The sequence below is a fragment of the Lagenorhynchus albirostris genome, chromosome 11 (assembly GCF_949774975.1).
Source record: "Lagenorhynchus albirostris chromosome 11, mLagAlb1.1, whole genome shotgun sequence".
Taxonomy (NCBI): Eukaryota; Metazoa; Chordata; class Mammalia; order Artiodactyla; family Delphinidae; genus Lagenorhynchus; species Lagenorhynchus albirostris.
Window position 1 is genome coordinate 68,340,480 of NC_083105.1, and position 24,210 is coordinate 68,364,689.

General features: G+C 38.1%; 1 protein-coding gene across 11 annotated transcripts in view; it reads right to left on the reverse strand.

Moving 5' to 3' along the window:
* The window catches only part of TMEM117 (transmembrane protein 117), a 564,965-nt gene that overhangs the window by 530,603 nt on the left and 10,152 nt on the right, over positions 1-24,210 (reverse strand). For 3 of the 11 annotated variants that reach the window (XM_060166504.1, XM_060166505.1, XM_060166508.1), the window contains one exon: positions 20,407-20,429. The exons of 7 other annotated variants lie outside the window; for them this stretch is intronic. Coding sequence is in view for 1 of the 4 variants with exons in the window: in XM_060166502.1 (XP_060022485.1) it covers positions 22,385-22,406 (22 nt within the window). In the remaining 3 variants the exon portion in view is untranslated. Of the gene's footprint in view, positions 1-20,406; positions 20,430-22,384; positions 22,525-24,210 lie in introns of those variants that run through there. One more of the 11 variants, XM_060166502.1, reaches the window with a different exon arrangement.

Genomic DNA, 24,210 nt, shown 5'->3' on the forward strand with positions numbered 1-24,210 from the left:
TGGATGGTCCACATTTTATTCAGCCTTTTTCTTATTTGTGGTCATTCACATTGATTCCAGCTATTTGCTGCTACAAGTCCCATAAATATTTACACATACGTTTACATAAAACCACTTTTATTTCTATAGGATAGATTCTCCCAATTAATGGGTCAAAGATTATAGCTGCTTTTTAATAAACAGATATTTCTTCAAGTTGAAAAATCAAAGTTCATAGGACAAATTAGCAATAAATAACAACTCAAAAATTTGTGTATATATATATATATATATATATATATATATATATATATATACACACACATATACTTTTTTTTTTTTTTTCGGTACGCGGGCCTCTCACTGTTGTGGCCTCTCCCGTTGCGGAGCACAGGCTTGGAACGTGCAGGCTCAGCGGCCATGGCTCATGGGTCCAGCCGCTCCGCGGCATGTGGGATCTTCCCGGACCGGGGCACGAACCTGTGTCCCCTGCATCGGCAGGCGGACTCTCAACCACTGCGCCACCAGGGAAGCCAAAAAAATTTGCATATTTTTTAACTCACAAATTCTGATTCTAGGAAAGAAATAATTGAGCAAAGGAGCATAGATTTTTTTCAAAATGCATGTACATGAATATCATTTGGAACTTTATGAAAGAGGAAAATGGGAAATATCCCAAAATTTAAGGAAACTATTGAATTATGTTGGGCACACCCAATGGAACACTAAGCATACACTAAAATTGAGTGTATACTATGCATTAAAATTTTTGAAAATACATGTTTCTTGACAAGGATAGATGTTTATAAAAATACTGCTCAATAAGAAAGAAAATACTTAATTGAATTTCCCTTTTGTAAAATAATTTCAAAGAGAGGGATACTGAGGAAGAAGATATGCCAAAAATAGTTATTTCTCTGGGGTAAGATTAAGTATAATTTTTCACTTCATATTTTTGTTTGTCTAACATCTATCCAAAAAATAGTTATTGTGTATCTATATATCAGGCATTATGCTAAGCACAGTGTTGATAAAAGTAGTAACTTAATGAAAATTACTGTGTGTCTGTGAAAGCAGAAAGAGAACAGACGCACTCAGAAAGGGTAAAGAGACAGTCTTTAGGAGGTGGAGAGGGCAGGTCAAAAGTTCAAAAAAACACTTGAAATTGTACAATTTAATCTATTACCATGGCCAGTGAGGGTTACTGAGCAAGTAAGCAGTAGAATATTAAGACTCAGATCTTAAGATTCCAACATTCTCACCAATAGAATATAACCAGAAATAATGTGTGCTACTTCCAAGCAGAGGTAGTTAGAAGCAAGTATGCCTTGTCCATCCTCTTGTCCTCTGTCTGGCAGCTGGATATTAATGAGAGGGGTGCCCTTGAAAACCACATCTTGAAGACCAGCCTAAGTTCCTGAATGACCCTAGAGATGACAGAATACCACCGAAGGAAACTGAGTGGAGAGCCCACACCTGGCTGAGGCCAGCCATGGCAAAGAAGAGGTGGAACACCTAGGGTGGGAGCCAACAGATGAACCGGTCAAGACCCAGAGAGCCCAATCAGCCAGGGATTACCACCACACCTGAACAATCTAAGAGAAACCAGATCAGGAGTTTTATCAGCGGCCAATCTTTACCATAAATGCCAGTAAGACAAACAAGAGCCAGAGTGAAAGGGACAAAGCCATGGAGACAGGATGAGCCATTGGACACCATGCAGATCATGAAAGGCACACTCTTCTACCATACCTCAAGATGACATTTTGGAGAGGAAATCTGAAATAATGAGTAATTTACCCAAAGGGAGTAAGTCAATCAAAACTACCCCAGCAAGGTATTGGTGTTTGAACAGACTAAAATTTTAAGCTGTTCAAATTATTCCACATGAGTACATTTACCAAATGGAACTAAAGGCAGAGGCTCCAGCTACACAGTGGATTGGGCCTGTGGACCCATATCCTTCTGAAAAAGTAATACATAATAGGAAAGGGAAAAGGGTGAGATATAAAGACAAGGCAAAATGGCCTCACATTTTTTTCCCTTGCTCGTTGGTCGCCAAACTCAATAACGGTGTGATAATTTGTCACTCTTCCTTTCAACAATAAATAAAGCAGCCCAACATGTTTTTGTTCTAGGTTCTGTCCCAAATTAGATTTTTTGAATTTTAAGCAGATCCAGGCTCAATCCAGCCAAAGTCATAGTCAGGGGGAAAAGGAAATAAAGAGATTGAGAAATGAATTTATGAAAGAAACTCCGTTAGACATGATCTTGCATGACTTTTAGAATGGAAATGAGAAACATAGAAGCCAAATTGAATTGCTTGAGCTACTGAAGCATAAAGCAGTAACATATCTCAGAAGCTCAGATGTGGAAGGGAGGTCCAAGAGGGAGGGGATATAGGTATGCATATAGCTGATTCACTTCATTATACAGTGGAAACTAACATAACATTGTAAAGAAATTTTAATCCAATTTTTAAAAAAAACAAAACTCAGTCACATCTGGTCCAGGGGTCTGAGCACCCAGGACTATGGATAGAAGGAGACATGCAGTAGGACCTCCTGTAAAACTCAGCTTAGGCTTAGCCCTTTCTGCTTATCCTTTTGACCTACCAGACTCTGACTCTGTTTATACACACCTCATTACCACACCACACACACACACATATATACATGCACATACATATACCCCCCACACACACACATACACACATCGTTCCCCACCATTCTTTTCAACCCCTTGTCCTGGGTTTTAGCAAATCTTAATGATACAAAGAAACTATTTGTATTTCACTTTTTAAAAATGCATCATTTATAAAATACTTTGGGGTAACTTGTATCTATTAAATGATTGAGGCTAACTTGTATTTCACAGAGGAGAATTAATACAGTCTGTATTAACCAGTTCAGTTCCCTTGGGGATCTCCTATTACTTGAGAAACTAGGAGAGAAAACTTATTAAATATCAAATGTTATTTACTAGCGAGAAAACATAATTCCCACCTGCACCCCCAGAGGGTTTTAGGCTACCCTGGCTTTACTCCATCCCACAAGATCCAATTTGGTATCACCATTACCTTTCCAGAAATTAGAGGTTTGGGTGTGTATTTAGATGGTGATGAAGCCGGTACATTAGATAGTAGCTCAAATTAACTCAACTGATATGTACGGCGTGTTATGAGTGCCAAGTACTAACAAAGGACTTTAACTGAAGAACAAGTCAAATTAAAAAGAACACTAAGAATGCAGGATCAACTATCCAAGAGCCTGTTTAGATTAAAACAAAAAGAGGGAATAGAAATTGGGGAAAACAGACAGACTAGATGACGCTATCTTCCAGGATTTAATACTGCTTATACATCTTTTTGAAGCTCTCACCCCGAAAAGAAGAGACAAATTGAAGTTCCAAAATACCTTCCTATTTATTGTGATAGAAAAGCAGAATTTTCTCTTCTTTTCACTATTTTCATTCCCTCCTATAAAGTTATAAAGTAAGAAAGTTTAGTTCTACTAGTCCAAAGAAAAAAAACACCAACAATTACAAAGAGGGAGAAACTAGGATAGGAAAAGAAGAGTAAAATAAAGAAATGAAAAGAAGGAAGTCAAAATAGATTAGAGGACAGTGAGTGAAGATATATATGGATTTTTCAGTTCAGATTAATAGTAAGCTATTACAAAATAACAATTATAACTTGGGGGCTGTAACGATAAATAAGTAAAAGATGATTGAAAGAATAAAAAGAAATAAAAAAGGAAACAAGTATATGCAGATAACTTTAAGCTAGAATAAAAAGAATGCAAGAAACAAAATAGCAAAAACTCAAGTACTGATGTTGGGAAAAGGCAAGAGACAAACTCTCAGAATGAAACAGGAAATGACAACAAAAGGTAAGAAATAAAAGCTAACAAAAAAAGATACAGTAAAAATGGGTAGAAACAGTAAAGAAAGAAAAAAACTTTGACATTAAAATGAAAGTGAGCAGCTTATTTCTTTTTTAATGAGATAAAATTAACAAAAATGTTTTCCTGCTTCAGTATAAGTTGCAGATTTTGATTAATATCCATGACAAGCAAAAACAATAGCAAATTCAATCTTTTTATTACATTTGATACAAAAAATAACTGATAAATTAGAGCTTCATCAGAGCTGTGAACATGTGAATGTGTTGGATGAGCTTGATTCATTTATATCATACATTAGAGTTAAAAGGTTTCAGATATATGTAAATATACTCTCATATACTAAAGGTTTTGATTAAAGTAGATTCTTAAACAGATAATTAACTTTGTAAATAATTCCTGTGCTGCACAGCACTTGTTAAATGAGCCATCTTATACTGTACTAAACTTTTTTAAAAGGAAGAAAAGTCAGATTTTCATTCCTTTTCAAACTGAGGGATAACACTCTAAGAATTTAAATCTATAAAGCATTATCATTCCATAAAAAAGGATAAAATGGAAGCAGTTTTCTATCATAAACTGTTGTTGCTATTTTAACTATCACCACATTTAATGACTCTTTCTTTATTTGCAATATCTTTCTGTCTTTCTTAAAGCACTCATTTCTTCTGAGCACCCACTTCTTAAAATTTTGTTTCCCATGGCATCTTGGAAGAATTCACTTCTGGTCTTCCTCCATCCTCTTTGACTACTGCCCCTACATTTCAGACTCTGACTTTATAATATTCTATTTCAATATATTTTCCATTGCAGTAAAATACATCATTTGTATCATCATTTTTCTTTCTCTCTTTGCCAGAAAAGAATCACAAGAAGAAAAGTAGGCTATAATCTATGGATATTATAGAAATTGCATAATGCTTGTAAGGGTATTAAGAATTCAAAGATGGCTAAATTTTACTTCATGACATTATTTCTTTGCACCATGGAGCAAGTCATATACTACTTGACGGTAGAGTGGGGAGGCACATTATTATCTTAAATGCCATTATTTAAAGATGGAAAGATTCAAAATTACCTTTGCAACCGGGGGATTGTCAACAAATCACGCTCAACCTCTTCAAGTAGGTCATATAATGATTTGTAATTTTTCATTCTTGAGTAAACTAGTTCTCTGGTAACACTTAAACACACACACAGGGACTTCCCTGGTGGTCCAGTGGTAAAGAATCCTCCTTCCAATGCAGGGGACATGGGTTCGATCCCTGGTTGTAGCTCCCTGGAACTAAGATCCCACATGCCACAGGGCAACTAAGCCCATGTGCCACAACTACTGAGCCCACGAGCCTCAACTAGAGAGAACTACAGAGCCCACATGCTCTGGAGCTTGGGCACCACAACTAGAGAGAGAAAACCCACACGCCACAGCTAGAGAGAAGCCCACGTACCTCAACAAAAAGATCCCGCATGCCACAACAAAGATCCTGCATACCACAACGAAGACCCAACACAGCCAAAATAAATAAATAAATAAATGAACAAATGAATGGATAAATATTAAAGAAAGTCAGGATCATTGTTAAAAAAAAAACATTTAAAACACACACACGGGGCTTCCCTGGTGGCGCAGTAGTTGAGAATCCACCTGCCGATGCAGGGGACACGGGTTCGTGCCCCGGTCCGGGAGGATCCCACATGCCGCGGAGCGGCTGGGCCCGTGAGCCATGGCCACTGAGCCTGCGCGTCCCGAGCCTGTGCTCCGCAACGGGAGAGGCCACAACAGTGAGAGGCCCACATACCACAAAAAAACCCACAAAAAACAAAAACACACACACAAGGTAGATAATCAGAAATTCTCAACTAAAAGTTAGCAAATTAGATGCCTAAAATAAAGTATCTTGCCAAAAAAAATTTTCCTGCTTCTTAATACCTGCTGTGTCACTGCATTCTACATTGGCCAAATAGATACAATGCCTTAGTCATAGGTTTTCTACAACAATTTTTTCATTTATTTTTGGAATAGTATCTGTGCTCATAATTATGATCTGTGCCTGTACTGTTTCCAAGCCAATCTTGATTACTACAGGATATAAGTCAAAAATGGAAAATGATGAGCCTGCGGTTTGTACACGTAGCAGGTGGTTCTGAAGATAGGGGACTTTGAAAAGCCTTACTCACAATTCACCCCATGAAACAGCAGAGACTACTGCATTCATTTACATCAATAGCCTTTGAGCAATTACCATTTATGATTTAGCACAATTACATATTTAATAATTAACAAATCTGTTGTCTAAGGAATGAAGGAATTAAGATAGGACCCAGAAAGCTTATCAACTGCTAGCATGCTTTTTTTCTATCAGAACAATATCTGGATGAACTGTTAAAGACCCAGTAAGGCCTCATACTGTGTTCCAAACATAAATAAATGCTTAGAAAAATACTTCCAATTAATCTTTTATGAAACATTAACTTCTTGTTGGCATACATCAATTACAAAATCAAATCAATAAGGCAATCCACTCTCAAGTGCTGCAAAATTGCTCTGTAATAGCAATTGTATTAAATGCTAGTCATTGTTGTGCAGCCAAACTAGACATTTTATTCAGAGTTAATGTCTAGTCATAAAAGCACGATACCAGTGAGGATGAAGCTGCAAAGAGGAGGTTGCTTCTTTGCATCATCTAACATAATAGACACCTGCCTTCATTCATTCATCTATTCACGCAATTCATAAAATGCTTATTAAACCCCTACAATATGCAATATGAAAAGGGTTTATACAAAGACAAATCAGGGGGCAATATTTGGAATAAATTGTAATGAAGAGATAAGATTTGACATGTAGAGATGCAAGGGAACAGACGGCATGAATTTGAAAGGCAGAAAATGATGAGGCAAAACAGGGAACAGAAAGCAACACAACTAGGCCTCATATTCCGGATTTTAACAATTGCATTCTACTCTGCATGCAGAAAGAAAATGAGAATACGACACCGATTGATTGATCACAACTTCAGAGTACACATTTGAAAGCATGTTCCAGTTTGCCCACAAATTTCTGACATCTGTGGGCAGAAAACAGCCAGAAGCATTCAGTTCTGTTAAGTATATAGCATATATTGTAGGAGGTAATCATTCCTGAAATTTTTCTTCATCTCTCCATGTCCTTACCACCGTAAACATCTGACAAATACGTTATCATTTCTAAAGTGCTTAGAACAATGCCAGGCACATAACTACTATACAAGTATTAAATAAATTAAACGAATGAATCCTTGATTCTCTCTTTTGCTTAGAGGATAACACCTATAAGTCCTCAAGGCCACAAGAAATGGAGTCATTTAAGCCAGGAAATTTCTTTGTGGATAAATTTTTGATAATGAATTCAATTTATTATATACATATAAAGCTATCCAATTATTTCTTCTTATGTCGGTTTTGTTAAACTATGTCTATCAAGAAATTTATTTCTCTTGTGGGATTTGAGGGAATTTATTGGCATAAATAAATTGGCATTCCCTACACTTTTGATCTGTTTAGAATCTGCAGTGACACCCCCTCTTTAATTCTTGGTATTGTTTTCTATCTTTGCTTCTTGGTCAATCTTAGTATAATTTCTAGTCTTATTAATTTTTTCAAAATAATCAACCTTTGGCTTTATGAATTTTCTCCATTGTTTGTCCTTTTTCTCTTTCCTTTCTGCTCTTCATTATTTTTTCTCCTTTCTACTTACTTTTGGTTCAATTTGCTTTTCTTCTCCTAACCTCTGAAGATGGAAACTTAGAGCAATGATTTAAAACCTTTCTTCTTTTCTAATACAAGCATTTAAATATAAATTTACCTCTAAGCATTGCTTTTGTTACATCCCATAAATTTTGATGTTATATCTTCATCATCATTCAGTTAGAAATATTTGCTAATTTCTCTTGTAAATTCTTCCTTGACCATAGGTATTTAGAATTGTGTTTTTAAATTTCCAAATATTTGGGGATTTCCTCTCTGTGTGTATATGTGTTCTGTGTTGTGTGTATTTGTTTTTTATTTCTAATTTAATTCCTCTGTGATCAGAAAACATACTCTGTAAGAGTATCTTCTGAAATTCATCTAGACTTGTTGTATGTTCCATAGTAAGTAAATTAAATAAATATATAAATCCTTGATTCTCCCTTTTGCTTAGAGAAGAATAAACCTTGGGGAATATTCCATTCCACTTGAAAAGAATGTGTATTATGATGTTTTCTGTTTGATATTAGTTTTAAAATAACCTATATTCTCATTAATTTTTCTGTCTAATTTAATTCTATCAATTACTAAAAGGAAAACAGTAAAATTATATAACAATGTTTATGGATTTGATTTTCCTCTCTTTAATTCTATCAGTTTTACTTTCAGATGTTTTGAACCTCTGTAATCAGGTACATATATATTTATGACTGCTATATATTCTGGATGAATTGAGCCATTCATCATTTTGATATGTCTACCTTGATTACTTTGTCTGACATTAACATATTCACACCAGTTGTCTTATACTGTTTATGTGATATATTCATTTTCAATCCTGTCAACTTCAATTGCTCTGTCTTCGTAAAGTTTATGTCTTACAAACAGTAAGCATATGCTTGGATCAAGCTTTCTAAATTCAGTCTGACAATCTCTGCCTCTTAATTGTAATGTTTAGGTTTTTTGCATACAATCTAATTATAGATATGTTTGGGTTTAGGTCTACCACTCTGCTGTTTGATTTATCCTTATCCCATCTGTATACTGCTACTCTGCTACTTCTTTCCTGTCTTCTTTTGGCATAATCAAATATTTTTTTAGTTAATTTTAATTTCCTTCCTATTAGCTTTCTGATCTATCCTCTTTGTATTATTTTTCAGTGATTGTTCTAAAGATTGCAACATGACTCCTTAACTTATCATAGTTTAAGATTAACATTGTGCCAGTTCATAAAAATGAGAATTTTGCCACAGTATAATTCCATTTACCTCCATCCTTTGCGTTATTATTGTCATATATTTTATATCATCATATTTTATAAAGCTCCACAATACAATATTATAAATTTTCCTTTATACATCCAGTTGTCTTTTAAAGAAATTAAGAAAAGGAAAAAATAGTCTTCTAATTTATCCCCATATTTATGATTTCTATTTGCAACAAGAAGTTAGCCATCATTCATACCATTATTCCCCTATATAAAATGTGACTTTATTCTCTAGCTGCTTTCAACATTATCATTTTATCTTTGATTTTCAGCAGTTTGATTATGAAATTGTTAGTGGTCTTCTTCGTATGATCCTCCTTGCCTAAGAACAATGTATAAACACTACTTTAAAGTCTTTGTCTGCTAATTGACTTCTGCGTAATCTAGGTGTCTGTTTCTGTTAACTACTTTTTCTTTGGACTATGGGTCAAATTGTCCAGGGGTTTTGTTTTTGTTTTGTTTTTGCAAATATAATCAATTTTTATTTTATGCTGGACATTATGAATGATACATTGTAGAGACTCTGCATTCTGTTATCTTCCTCTAAAGAGTGTTGATTTCTTGTTCTATCATTCACTTAAATTATTGGCTAATCACCTGGAACTTGTGTAGGCTTGATTTTATACTTGGTTAGGTTGGTCTGTGCTGGTTTCCTCCTCAGGCCTGGGGCAAACCCCATAGCCCTAGGATATAGCCTTTACTTCTAAGGGACAGCCCTTCTGGAGGTTCAATGGAAAGCCCAAGGTGTTTACCAATCCTTCTAACTTAGTCTGAGTCAAACTCCAAACTGTCTCTCCTGTGGTAGACAGCCAGTAAAATCTCTGTTCAGCTCCTTCAACCTTCCAGCTAGTGCTTTTGTTGGGATTCTTGAAGATTCCACCAAGAATGTACAGCCCAGGGCCAGTCAAGAATTCAAGCAGAGTTTATACATAAAATTTGGAGCACTCTACTCTGTGGATATGACTTTTCCAGGATTTCCCTCATTACTTTCCAACTGCTCCATCAGCCCTGAACTGCATATTCTGAGTCCTCAAATCAAAAGAACTGTGGCTTTCTACTGGAGTTTTAGCTGTTACCATGCTTAATGGGCTGGGAAGTACCTTCAGGGTTAAAGCTATATGGATCTCACAAGTATGGCACCCTTTTAACAAGATTGAATCCCCTCCTGTTTCTGCCTTATTTTGGTCATTCTCCAATGCCTCAAAATAGTAGTACTGGGGGAGGAGAAAGGATAAAAAGTTAGAATTTCTATCTGCAGAAGGTTAGTCTGATATAAGCTACTTCATATTACTAGAACTGGAATCCCAAACATACCCAACATGTATTGAATAATGAATATAGATAGGCATTTCAAACTCAATGTGTCCAAAACAGAAACTTGATTTTTCATACCTAAATCTTTTATTCCCCCAATCTCTCTATTGAATAGCAACACAATCCACCCAGTTGCTCAAACACACACACACACACACACACACACACACACACACACACGATCCATCCTTAAATCTTATGTGTATCACCCACAATTAATCCATCATCAAATCCTATAGGATCAACCTCCAAAATGCATCCTAATTCCATCCACTTCTTCCCATCTCCATACTACCATCCTGAATCAAACCATCATACTCTTTGATAAGGACCAATACAGCAATCTCCTAACTACCAGTTAGAAGTTAGTCTCCCTGTTTTCACTATTTCCCCCATACAGCTATTGTTTTCAGAGCAACCCAAATAATTACTATAAAAATCAGATCATGTCATTTCTCTGCTCAAAGCCCTATGATAGCTTAGTCTTAAAATGAGACAACATTTCTTGACCATGACCTGCCAACTCCTACAACATTAGCTCTTACCTACTTCTTCTTCCTCCTCCCTCTCTAGTCTCCATGAACATCCTTGATGTTTCTCAATCATACCAAAAAGGTTTTCTTTTTGATTTTTGATTTGCTCTTCCTTCAATTTTCAGTGCACTTCTTCCAGATTTTCCCACAGCTAGCTCCCTCTCATCATTCAAGTCTTAGTTCCAATCTAACCTCCTCACCCTATTTAGAGGAGCCTGTATACCGTACTCCAGGCACTTTCGGCCACAGTTCCCTGTCTTGTTTTCTTTATAGAATATAGCATTATTTGAAGTTATCTCTTTTTTAAATTGTGTTTATTTTTAACTTACTATATCAGTCAGGATAAGCCAGGTTATGCCACGACAACAAACAACTCCAAAATCTCAATGACTTTAAAGCACAAAAGTTTATTCCTTTCTCCTACTACACGTCCATTAGGGTCAGCTAAGAGCTCTACTCCACACTGCCTTCACTCTGGGTCTCAGGTCAATAGAGCAACAACCATCTGGAGCATTGCTGGTTGCTGAGGAAATGAGGAAACAAGACCAGAGTGTCTTGCATGTGCAATCAAATGCTCTAGCTCAGAAGTGCTACACACCACTCCTGCTCACAACTAACCAGTCAGAATTAATTACAAGACCACAAAGTACAATCCCACCATGTTCCAGAGATGTGTGAGACAGAAATATTTGATGAACTGCATGAATGACCACTATTGTTTATATATCCCCACCAGAGCATACAACATATGAGAAAAAGAATCCTGAGTGTCTTCTTGTTTTTATTATTATTCACTGTTGTATCCCCAGTGCCTGGAATTGGGTCTCCCATAAAACAGGCACTCTAGAAATACCTCTTGAATGAATCTCTTTCATTAATCCTTCTTGTATATCTAGGGCTAGAAAATCTAGACTTGCTCAAAGTATTTTGTCTGAAAATCTCCCTCCACCCACTGCTGATAGTTTTCTGAGAAAGAGTAAGAATACTCTTCTTTCATTTTCAATTTGATCTGCCATCTAAAATTCAGCTGTTAAATAAATTCTCTGTCCTGGTTTAAACAAGGATTGTCAAGTGCTTGTGTTTCCAAAATTTTATAAAGGGGACAGTCTAGCAATCTATTTAGGCTCTAAATAGAAGCAGGAAAGCAACCTAGAAATAAATGAATAGGGTCATTTTTCCTGGGGCTAAACTAACAGACTCATGGCTGGGGTTATAATGGGGGAAAAACCTAGGAAGGGCTGTGAACCTCCATCTCTACAACACCCCACCCCCTTATATGGACAGAACATCTATTCATCCCTAGAGAAAGAAAAGATGCTTAAAACTCTATGGGGGAAATGTGAGAGTCAGGACAGACAATTGGGGCTGCCGCCAGGAACGTCTTCCCCACCTCCACTGCTGAAAATACCACTACAGAGTGAATACTGCTAGCGGCAGTGATGGGAACAGGCACAGAGTAGAGTGCCTTTAAAATTTTAAAATCACTTAAAAACCCACCATTAAAAAAGCAGCTTTCTTCCCTTCTATATCCCACTAGAGGGAGGGAGGGAGGTGAGGTGACAACCCCCATAAAAGAGCCATAATGGGGAGTTCAGAAGAGTAAAGAAATTGCCAGAATAAAAATCATTGATTGTGCACTATTTCAGAGTAAACCAAGAAGCAGGGCTCAAGGGCTTCACTAAAACACCGATTTTAAATACAGTATATCTATCTTAGAAACTACATTCTTAAAGTCACGCTGATGTGTTTGTTCATTGGTGTTCCCCTTTTTGCACTTAAGGGAAAAGGACTGTTTACAATGAGATGCCTGTGATCTTGCCAGCACATCTCAACCCCACTTCCATTTTCATTTCTGCTCGCTCTGCTCAGCCACTGGCCTCTTTGCTGTTCATCAAACACTCAAAATACACGAGTGCCTTGGGGCTTGCCCTGCTCTCTTCTGTAGTTTTTCCCCCAAAAAATCTACTTGGATTGCTTCTTCATCTCCTTCAGGCCTTTGCTCAAATGTCATCTTTTCAGAGAGGGAATTCCAGCAACTTCCCAGACCCCTCCCTAGAGTTTTCCTGCTTTATTGTCATGACAGAAGGTATTGCCCTCTGACATAACATGTGATGACTTATTTGTTTATTGTCCATCTTTTCCCACTAAAACATAAGCTCCATCAGGGTAGGAGCTTTGTATTGTTCAATGCTGGATCCCCAGGGCCTAGAAAATACTCAGTAAATATTTACAGAATGAACAAAATAAAGCCCTATATAATCAAGATTCCTATACTTTGCAAGTGAATTGAGACAAATCAAAGAGCATGATTCAAAGGAGTGGACAAGGGCAAACAGACACTAAGCTTCAAAACAGAAATTCAGTGCCATTAGTGTCTTCACAGCTTTATTTATATCTGTGAGCATAAATCTTCTTTTTCCTAAAGTGTCTTGTAGTGTTACAAGTAACCAGAATAATATATTCATTTCTTTCAGCAAACTTAGAAAAGAAGGTAGGATGATCTAATGATAATTTAAGTTCCAATCTTAGAAATGGATTGATATATCTTATGTTTGGTAAATGATAGGCATGGACTCAGGAAACTGCAGTACTTGAAATCAAATCTTATTTTTATCAATAAAAGGAGAAGAATAGTGAGTGTGCCTGAACTTCCTTCACACCCTCTCTTCCTTCCTTCCCTGCTACCCCATCCTCATTGCCTCTGCTAAATCAAGCCTTGATCACCTGAGGGCAGGTGCACCCCAGCCACGGAAGCACACCCCCTGCCTCAAGGTCAACTCATCCTGCGTTCATCTTCCTACAACAGTACCTTGATCTTGTCATCCTGTGGTCAAAGATTTAGCTTTTCTTCTTTGATTTCACATATTTTAGGGTTTGGGTTTTTTCCCACAACAAGATTGTACTACTTTTGTAATTTAAAATTTGAAAGGGACAGACATGCTCCATGGCTTGCTATCGTTTCCAAAATAAATTTTAAGCTCCTGAACCTGAAACTCAATACTCTCCACAATTTGCCTTGCAGCTTCCCTTTCCCGCCTCAAATTTGCTGATGCAGATTCACACTATACCCCAGAACTATTTGTCCTTTTCCTCCCCACAACTTTGTGCTTGCCATTTCTCCAGCTTAGAATGCCCTCCTTCTCTCTCCAACAGAATCCTACTGGGAGTGCAAGGCAAGGCTCAGATTCAGACTCAGGAACTGTTGTAGAAACAGTGGTCAGATACACAGTATTTGGGAGATGGTGAGTTCACCATTATTAGAGGTGCTCAAATACTGGCTGAAAATATAGCAAGGATGCTCTCACCAACTCCATTCACACTGAGATGCTATGGTTCCCATGAATTCTTGCTCCTATTAAGGAGACTTATTGAACCACTTCTATTGGGAATGACCTCTTGCCCCTTCAGAATAGACTGCCCATCCTGCTTACATGGCAACTATCATATGCTGGCATTGCAGTTATAGTACAGCTGTATTTTCATGTATGTGTCTAATCTCTTAGCTCACTGCAACCTCCTGAAAGACAGTGTCTCATGGCACCTAGCACTGTCCCTTGCAAATGAGAGGTACTTGATGTTTGTCAGTGATGATGCTGAAAAATGGTACAGTTCAAACAGGAATCAATTGGGAAGGACATAAAAGAAAGAGGGAGATAGGTCATGAAGCAGCAAGGAACTGTTTTATATTCTCTCATGAGATGGTCAGTCAGGTACAGTCACAAGAGGAAACACAAAGAGAGACAAAGGAAAATATTTATTATACTCACAGATCCTAGAGAGACATGCCACAGGGAGGCCACACAGGGTCAGAGGCTTGGAGGGCCAAGGGAGCGATCTCAATCAGCCAGGCGGGGTGCAAGAAAGTAAGGACCCGCAGGCCAGTACCTTTACGGGCGGTCAGGGCCACATAATCAAAAGGTGTGATGGATTTGACTGGTGTGTTTGAATGTCACTAGGCCACAGTCAGGGGAGGACAAGAAGGGGAACTTGTGGCAAAGGCCAGTCTCCTCACACTGGTGCACCTGGTCACCTGGGTCAGGTGCTCACAGCCTGTTCATAGGGATGTGGAAGCAGCAGGAAAATACGGAGTCTAAAATTTACAGTACAAACGTTAATTTCCCCGGGCTGCTGGAAGGTAAGTTCAAACTCGCTCTCCCAGGTTTCCGTGTGTACACACTCACCTAACTCTTGGCGGGTCTATCCATTTCGATAGGCGTGTCCTCAAGGACACACAAAGAATCATCACGAGCACAGACAAGCCTAGGGAAATCCTGAAGCGTGATCACATTCCTCTGGAATCCAGGGAAGAAGTAAAGTCCAGCACAGGCTGTGAGATTACTGATGGCTGCCAGGGCAGAGAACACCATGCTGAGATCTTCTGGGTCAGCACCAATGACAGGCTCTGTCCGGGAACTGTACAACTTCTCGCGGGGTCAACTAAATGACTTTCTCTGTCCATAACAGAGGGCTGGTCAGGCAGGAGGTGGTGCCAGAAAAGATCCCTGCACGCAGGCAAAGTGGAGCGAAGCCGTGGGGAGTGGCCTGCACAACCCAGTCCTGAGGCTCACCGGCTGCCTGTTCCCCATCTGGGATGCCTGAAACAGCACCTGTCTGGGAACCAGGAGGCTTCAGTTTATGTTCCAATTTTACTGCTGGCTATTGTTGTGACCTTGGAGCCAGGCAAATCAACCCTGTACATTTCTATTTACCCATCACTAATAAGTCTGAGTCACAGCCACAATAAAAATACAAATCAAAAACAACAGAACTGCTTCGACTACCACTGATACTCAGAATCAAATATGCAGCTTCAAGTCCACCACCAGAAAGCAACTAGACTTTGTCTTTGGCAAGGCTGTGCACCCCGTATTCCAGCCTGACCCCCTGTGCACCCCCAGGTCTTCTAATGGCCTTTTTTCCCCCTTCTATCTGGAATCCTGCAAAGCAACACAGCTACCGCATCAGAATGTTCTCCTGCGTTCTCCCATAAACCAACACTCACCCTTCGAAATAGATCTCCCGATGATGCCGACTGTTAACACCCTTGTTAGTTAATCACCCTCCCAAGTAGCGCAGACTTCAAGCCAGTGAAAATACCTGATTCAAGAAATGATTCTAGGTATGAGCATTAATAAAAGAGAAAAGAAAACAAACCACGGAAAACTTTTGTCAGTGTCCTTTCAAATCACACTCCTCTCCCACCCAAGACTATTTACCCTATTATTTGAAAAACAAACAAAACTTCTATCAATGTGGTTTTAAATGAACAAGTGATCAAGCACTCTTCGCTTCCAATTTTACTATGTATTGTTTAACCAGCTGGCTAGTTCCACCCTGGCAAGTTATATTTCACTCATCAGTGAAGCGGTTTCTCTTAGCACCGTGTGTGAGGGTCTAGTTGCGGCAATTCCATTTGATAGCTGCTTTCGTAAGAAATTTATGCCATTACCCCCCATAGGTGGGAAATGAGAAGAAGTGGAGGCCAGGATTGGACCTGGAAAGCAAAGAGTACCTTGGCCCCTGAATTGCTCATCTCTACCAAGTACAGTAAAACGTGCCAAGAAAGGTACTTGGTTAATAATTGCTTAATTACAATGCTCTAACCTGAGTTAGTTTTATTAAGTCCTCGAGGTATCTTTTTACAGCGTTTGTATCCTCTGTCCTATGAGAACTAGAGCAGCCAGACAGTCCCAGCACACTGGAAGCTGCAGCAGGTGGCCCTTTAGTGTTAATGGCTGCACTGCAAACTAATGAAGGCACCTGATAAACAGGTATGGGAGGAAGCGGCTGTACAGTTGGGGTTTCCAGCTTCACCTTCCTTTCCTGCTCAATGAGAGAGAACATTAAAGTAACAGGAGAAGTTTTTTGTAAAGGGCTACCAAGTTCAGTAACTATTAGACATCAAATTCCCCTTTGAAGAGGGGTGTTCCTTGGGGATTATTTTAATGCTAAATATCATTTTCCCAGCTTACCTTTCCTAACCTCTCATATCAAAAACCTTGCTTTTTTTCTCCCATGTTAAAGGCCACTCCAAGCAATGGTATAACATTTTCTCTAACATGAATTCTGTGGTCACTCTGAGCTCAAAATTATTTTACTCCACATAAAGGAATTATGTGTTGACAATTCAAGCATGTAGAAAAATGAAGATCCTGGCACTGTGTATACATTGGTTGAGAATGAAGATGGTAATAAACATTTAAATAATATCGATCATGAGTATCAAACACTGTATCTTGAGAAGACGAAGCTTAAAACTATAGATATTCTAAGTATCATTTGACCACATACATAGCATTTGTTCAAGTAATTCCTGCAAAAGGAAGTACTTATCATCTTGAGAATGCAATACTTAAAATAATCAGTTGTTGACAATCACCCTGGGTAATAATAAATACACTATTTTTAATGTACTATAAACTATCAGGATAGTTACTATCAACTATCAGAGTCATTTACACTACTCGGGTATTCAGATCTTAAATTAACACAAAAGAGGTCAGATCGTACCCACATCATTGCATTAAAATAATAGTTTTTCCTTCCTAAATATCTGATGAAATCTGTTTCTTCATGTGTTGATCTTCCTGTATCCCCAAGACTATCTTACCCACACTTTCTGGAATGTCTTAAACTTTTCTATTCTAAAATGATAAAATCACATGTGTAGCTCAAACACAAAGGAAAAAAATTCAAACTAGACTTAAAGCTAAGACAATAGAAAACAAACAAGCATTTACCTTTATTAAATCCATTAAATGACAAAACATTGTTGAGTTACTTGGTATTTTATGGGCAACAGCTTTTTGTTTAAATAAAATGAAAGAAAAAAACCCTAGAATTTGTTTCCTCAGATTTCTAGATGTATTGAGAATGCTTTATTTAGAATTTCCTGTTTAAAACTAAAACAGACATAGGTACACAGAAAATAGCAAACTCTTTAATATTTTGCATAATATAAACAAAGAAAAAACCTTCAACATGTATTTTTCTTTTGTAGATGTCTAGTTATCAGTCAAACCATAATTTTTTAAAAATCACAGCCTTCTAAAAAAGAATTGTGATTTCTATGCAGGTGGATATCTTGGGGGGACCAAAGATTTATATGAAATGTTGCTTATAGTCAAGTACAGGTCCATTATCCAATTACTGTAATTCTGAAATCCGAAAGATTCTATATTTGTAACTGATGTGTTGGTAAGACCTGACCAAACCGGAATTCATTTAGCAGCAAGACCTAACCTGAACTGATTTGAGGCTGTTTATAGCCTTTATATCACTTCATGTGAATACTTATACATATACACATACACATACACATACATACACATTCAGCTACAGATATATCGATGTGTTTGATGATGGAGTATTTCCTCAGTCCCATAGGGCAAGCTACTAAATGTAAGCACATGCACTGACGTCTGAAACATGTCTGGTCTCGAGGTTTGGATAAGAAATGGTGGGCTTGGATTAAGGTACATAAATCCATACTGTGCTGTACTGAGTACTATTCAAGGTAAATGGGCCATTGCCTATGTTCTCATTACCTCAACCCATCATTTACTGAACTCATTATCTTCTCTAACTGGATTCTCCTAATGAGTCTTTCTTTTTTTAATAAGATAATCACTCCCTTAATCATTCATCCCAATATTCCTAGTCACCCATAATTTCACCTTTACTCTCACCTCCTCACATCTCATCAGCTGTTGAGGCTTCACAAGGTTCCGAGAATCCCCACCCTGATGCCCACTGTACCACCCCTATTCCTGATTGGCCTGAACTATCTCAAGCCTGCATGACTGCACAAGGCTCCAAAAATACTTTCCTACTCTTTTCTACTCCCTTAACCTCTCCCTCTCCAATTCCCTCTAGATTCTGCTTCAAGATTAATCCTGCCATCATCTCCCATCTTGTTCAAATACTTTCCTTGATCCAAATACTGCAGTAGAAGGGAGAAAGACCAAAGTACAAGACTGGCATAAAAAGACAAAGAATTCAGACTCAGTCTACCTCGCTATTGCAACTCCTGCTCTTTCCTAACACAAACCTTTCACTCCAGTCAAAATGAGCATGACCTCCTCAGTTTTCCCCCACTCTAAAAAAAACCTAAACTGTTCTCCTCCTTTGCTCACACCATCTACCTCATGACCTAAAATTTGTAATGAATTCTTTGCATCATATTTGACTATTTTAATCCCACTCATGCTTCAGACTCCCTTACATCCCACGTTGGCAGCAAAGTTTTCTTTCCCCTTCCTGGCCCACCGTGACCTCCCTTCTTGAATTCCCACAACTCTCACAGTCTGTACATTTGATACTTGATGTGCATTTCCTTGTATTGTCAGAGTAATTAATTTTTCATGCATATGCATCTTATCTCTTTAACCAGATTTTAAATTCCTTGAGAGCAGAGACCACGTCTGGTATTTTATAAATGAACAAATGAATACTCTTCTATAGCTTACAGTAAAAAGGCAACACTGGCAAAGATAACATGTAAAAGACAAAGGAATATTAATTTATTTATTCATTCAAATTTATCAAATAATACTACATTCCGGGCATTGTTTTAGGCACTGAGGATTAAATGATAAGCAACACAGCACAATCTCTGCCCTTGTGCGGCTTATGGTATGGCTAAGACATGAAACATTAATGAAATAATTAGGCAAATAACTATATACATGAATATATATGTTTCCAAAAAGGAACTATGCAATATTAACAGGTCCAGCATCATTACTATACACTATACCTGTCAGAGCAGTCTAAGTCGGCCTGCCCTTCATCCATGTAAAAAAGGAAAGTGCAACTAATAGAGGCTTTCTGCACATGTTAGAAAACAAAAAGAAATGAAGGGATACAAATAGCAAGAGCAGTCTGTTTGAGAAATACATTTGTCATAACCTTGATGTTCTAATATCCATCCCTAGATAAAGCTATTCAATCAGAAGGCATTATTTAGACCCTGATCACTTTGCCCTTCATAGAATTACTTTCAGTGAATACAATATCACAAATTTCTTTTATGCTTAAAAGTTATACTCTAAACTTTTATGAAAGTTTGCTTTAAAACACAAGAATACGAAATCCATTTCTGCACTTGCCACCTCACCATTTAGTGTGTCTTATACCAAAAAAAAAAAAAAAATTCCTTACCAGAGTTTAGGGCAAGAAATTCTAGAATTTAGTGCAAAGAAAAATTCCCCCGTGAAACTTGCAATTTTCATCATTTCTGATATCCAAAGATATGTAATGTATCACATTTCCCCTTTTGCCCAGCCTCCAAGGAAGCTCAAAACCAACACGGTAGCAAAACTCATGAAATCAAAACATATTTGATTCTGTGGTACTCATTTACTATTTCTATTGTATTAAACATAAATGTTTTTGTAAGTCATTTCAATTCTTTTTTTTGAATAAAAATGATTTCTTCAATAAGCTCAAAAAATTAAGTTCCCCTTTCTATGTAAGCCTTATCAGCATAATAATTTTAGATTTCTCTATTCATGGATATCCCAAATGTATAATCCTCCAAAAGGGTAGAATGCATTATTTGAACACACACTTATTTTTTTAAACAATGGAATCATCGAAAAAAATTGAAAAGAGAGGCACTGGAAAAGTATAAACTGATATTCCAATGGAATCTAATTTTCATAAATCCTGATATAATACTTACCTCAACAAGATTCAGTGTTGAACCTAAAGAAATTTTTAAAAAATGTATTAATTCTCATTTCACATGTGCTCTTAAATTATATTCTGCATTTGGGAAATTTGTGACCAGCCTGAAGTCTTACAAGTTTAGTGCTACTATGTAGGAAAACCAACTCTCTCATTTTATTCCAATCATATAGCACAGGTGAGAGGGGAATAGTTCTAAATGCATTTAATCATTTCTGTCTCTGATAGAGAGGCATGGACATATATACACTACCAAACGTAAGGTAGATAGCTAGTGGGAAGCAGCTGCATAGCACAGGGAGATCAGCTCGGTGCTTTGTGACCGCCTGGAAGGGTGGGATAGGGAGGGTGGGAGGGAGGGAGACGCAAGAGGGAAGATATATAGCAACATATGTATGTGTATAACTGATTCACTTTCTTATAAAGCAGAAACTAACACACCATTGTAAAGCAATTATACCCCAATAAAGATGCTAAAAAATTAAAAAAAAACAATTTCCAATTTGCAAGAGTCAGCATTTTTATTTGGGACAAATCCCACTACAAATTATAAATCATGAGAGGGTTTCATGTTGTTAACTAAATAGCCACAGCATTGTAATATTCATGTCTCATAAAAAATAAAATTTATAACCAATGAACTGGATTAAATCAAGTGATCACAGAATCATTCACTCTTCCTCACGCATGCTTTAAAATGGCAATTTGTGTCGTCTTTTTGGAATCTACAAAGAAGAGACTTTCCATAATAAAATAAGTGAGGGAAGACTCAAGTTAATGAAATGAAAGTGGTAGTGGCACTCTAGTTAATATTTTTATTTGGCATTTCATTGGAGAATTACAAAAATAAAAAGAAACTGCTTACTTGATCACACAAAATGATTCTGATTATTTTGTAAACCATTCCAATTCTGTAACAAAAATTTCTGTACTTGTAGTGAACAATCCCACTCCTCTCAACATACATACACCATCATTACCATTACCACCACCTACCACAAACGTGCACCTACAAATTGTTAAAGGTTTAAATAAGGCCTTTTAAAAAAGTGAATTATGGGGCTTCCCTGGTGGCACAGTGGTTGAGAGTCCGCCTGCCAGTGCAGGGGACACGGGTTTGTGCCCCGGTCTGGGAGGATCCCACATGCCGCGGAGCGGCTGGGCCCATGAGCCATGGCCGCTGGGCCTGCGGGTCCGGAGCCTGTGCTCCACAGCGGGAGAGGCCACAACAGTGCGAGGCCCACATACCGCAAAAAAAAAAAAAAAAAGTAAGCCATGACTAAATGTGATTTTAGTATAAGAGATAGGACGGCAATAGAATAACTTAGTGAAATGCAGTAATTACAAAACCAAATGATCTGCCCTTATTATTAATATCATTACCTCCACCATATGATTTTCATTCAGTCTTTTATAATACAGGCTGATAACTTTTCTCCAAACTGTATATTTTGGTCTAAGCTTGCCTTAGCTTTCTACCCTGAGCAAGTTTATGGAATGGATTACAGATGCATCCAGCCATTGCTTGTAATGGATATCTATTGTTTTGCCTGCTCAGCACCCTTCGCCCACTTTTGAAAACTGACCGTCTCTCGCTTACCCCCTCCCCTTGACCTCTTCTATCCATATGATTACTATAAACAACACCATGCTTGTTCAATGTTCAGTGGATGGCCCAGCTCAACCCAGTTCCCAGTTATCCTCTGTGTCAATGACCCCCAACTCTCCATTTAACTTTAGCACCCACTCTCTAAAGAACACACCCTAGTTGGCAATCACCACTAAAGAATGCCTATACTTCTGTTCCAACACGCCATCCAACCACACCCATCAGTCCGTTCCCTCCTCTTACTCCCGTTTCACCTGTTCCGTTTCATCCAAATCTTCAGGCCCTTGCCCACTCCTCCGAAACCACTGTTTTCCTCACCTCCTTTCCACACCCAGCCAGAACCCCCTACTAATCAAATCAATACCTCTTTTACTAGAACTCTCCATTGATTTTCCATCCTTTGTTTCCAGTACAGCAAGCCTGAGTATTCCCCGACCAGGTGAATCACTCAAATTCCGTTCCAGGTGACTAAGCTCTCACAGAGAAAGCTGCTCAACTATTCAGATTGGTATCATTCAAATTTATAGCGACTAACCACCTCAGCCCTCGGTGATCATAGTAACCCTTTCACGTGTCCTAGTCAGTTCACATCTATATTCCCTAGAGTAGCTCTTCCGAAGTTGGACCACTTTCTTAAGCCCCTTGCTCATCAATCCCTCCATCTTTATCTTTAGCTCTTCCTTCCTCGTAGTGAAATAGAAATCACCAGGTGGGAGCACACTCACCTCTCTACTCCTCCAACTCAAATGTACCTACTAGAGTACCAACCTTGATCTCACTCTTGACTATTTCTGAGGAACCGGGGTGTCTCCTCCTGTCCTCTCTAAGGCCACTGTTTGTGGCCTGTGTCCTAAGTCACAGACCAAAGCAACCTTCAGAGATGCTGTCTTCCTTCTATATCTTTACCTGCACTTCAGTCTAGCTTCTTCCCCATGACAAGCAGATCAATTAATCTCACTCCTCAAATAAAATCACCATCATCAAAAATAACAAGAGGGGCTTCGCTGGTGGTGCAGTGGCTGAGAGTCCGCCTGCCGATGCAGGGGACACGGGTTCGTGCCCCGGTCTGGGAAGATCCCACATGCCACGGAGCGGCTGGGCCCGTGAGCCATGGCCGCTGAGCCTGCGCGTCCGGAGCCTGTGCTCCGCAACGGGAGAGGCCACAACAGGGAGAGGCCCGCGTACCGCAAAAAATAAAAATAAAAAAATAACAAGAAAAACAAAATCTCCCCTTAGCCTTTTTTCCATGTATAGCTACTTCCCATTTCCTTCTTCCATTTCCTCATCAAATTTCTTGAAACTACATATTTTATAATATAAAATATGTACATTTTATATGTTTATGCAATAGAAACAGATGGCAACAGTTTGAGGAGTAGAGATTGAGAAGAATATATATATAATATTATGTGTACGTATGCATATATAGTTGTTGTTTATTCCCTAAACCATTGCCATCTGTTTCTCACCAAACTTCTAGACTGAAAATACCCACACTAGGTCACCTATGATCTTATAATCGCTAAATTCAAAGTTTCATTGCTAAGTTCTCTCCCTAATTGACCCAGTAGCATTTAAAACTTTCTTTCTCCCCATAGCATTTATCACCTCTTTGCATTTTATACATTTACTTGTTTAGAACCTTTCTCCCTCCTGTAGGATGTGTTTATGAGGGCAGATACCCTGCTTTTTTTGATTCGATGTCTAGAATAGTGCCTGGCATAATAAGTAACCAATGGATTTGTTGAATAAATTGCACCCACCTCCTGGCCAAAATCGATTGGGCCAGAGGTAGGAACCACACCCAACCTGGGTCAACTTCGTTTAAATCTAAGAGTTTAAGCTTGGGACCAAGAGTCAAGCCAGTCTGTCTAAGTGGATGTAAACTGATCTTCAGTGTGAAAGGAGAATAAAGAAAATATGAGAGAGAAGTCGAGACAAAAACATCCTGGTAGAATTCAAGCCCCTGGTTCCATTAACCCATTTATCAAAACAAATTCTACTCTTGGTCTCCGTGAAATATCCCAATACCCGTATAGTAAGTTACCTTTTAAACTTAAACAAATTTAGTCTCTTTTTCTGTTGCTTACTACCAAGAGATTCCTTACTATAATAGTGTTCTGTGGTTGATCAGGCTCAAAATAAACATTCTAAAGCCAATGTTCAAAAACAAAAAAAAAAGGAAAGAGA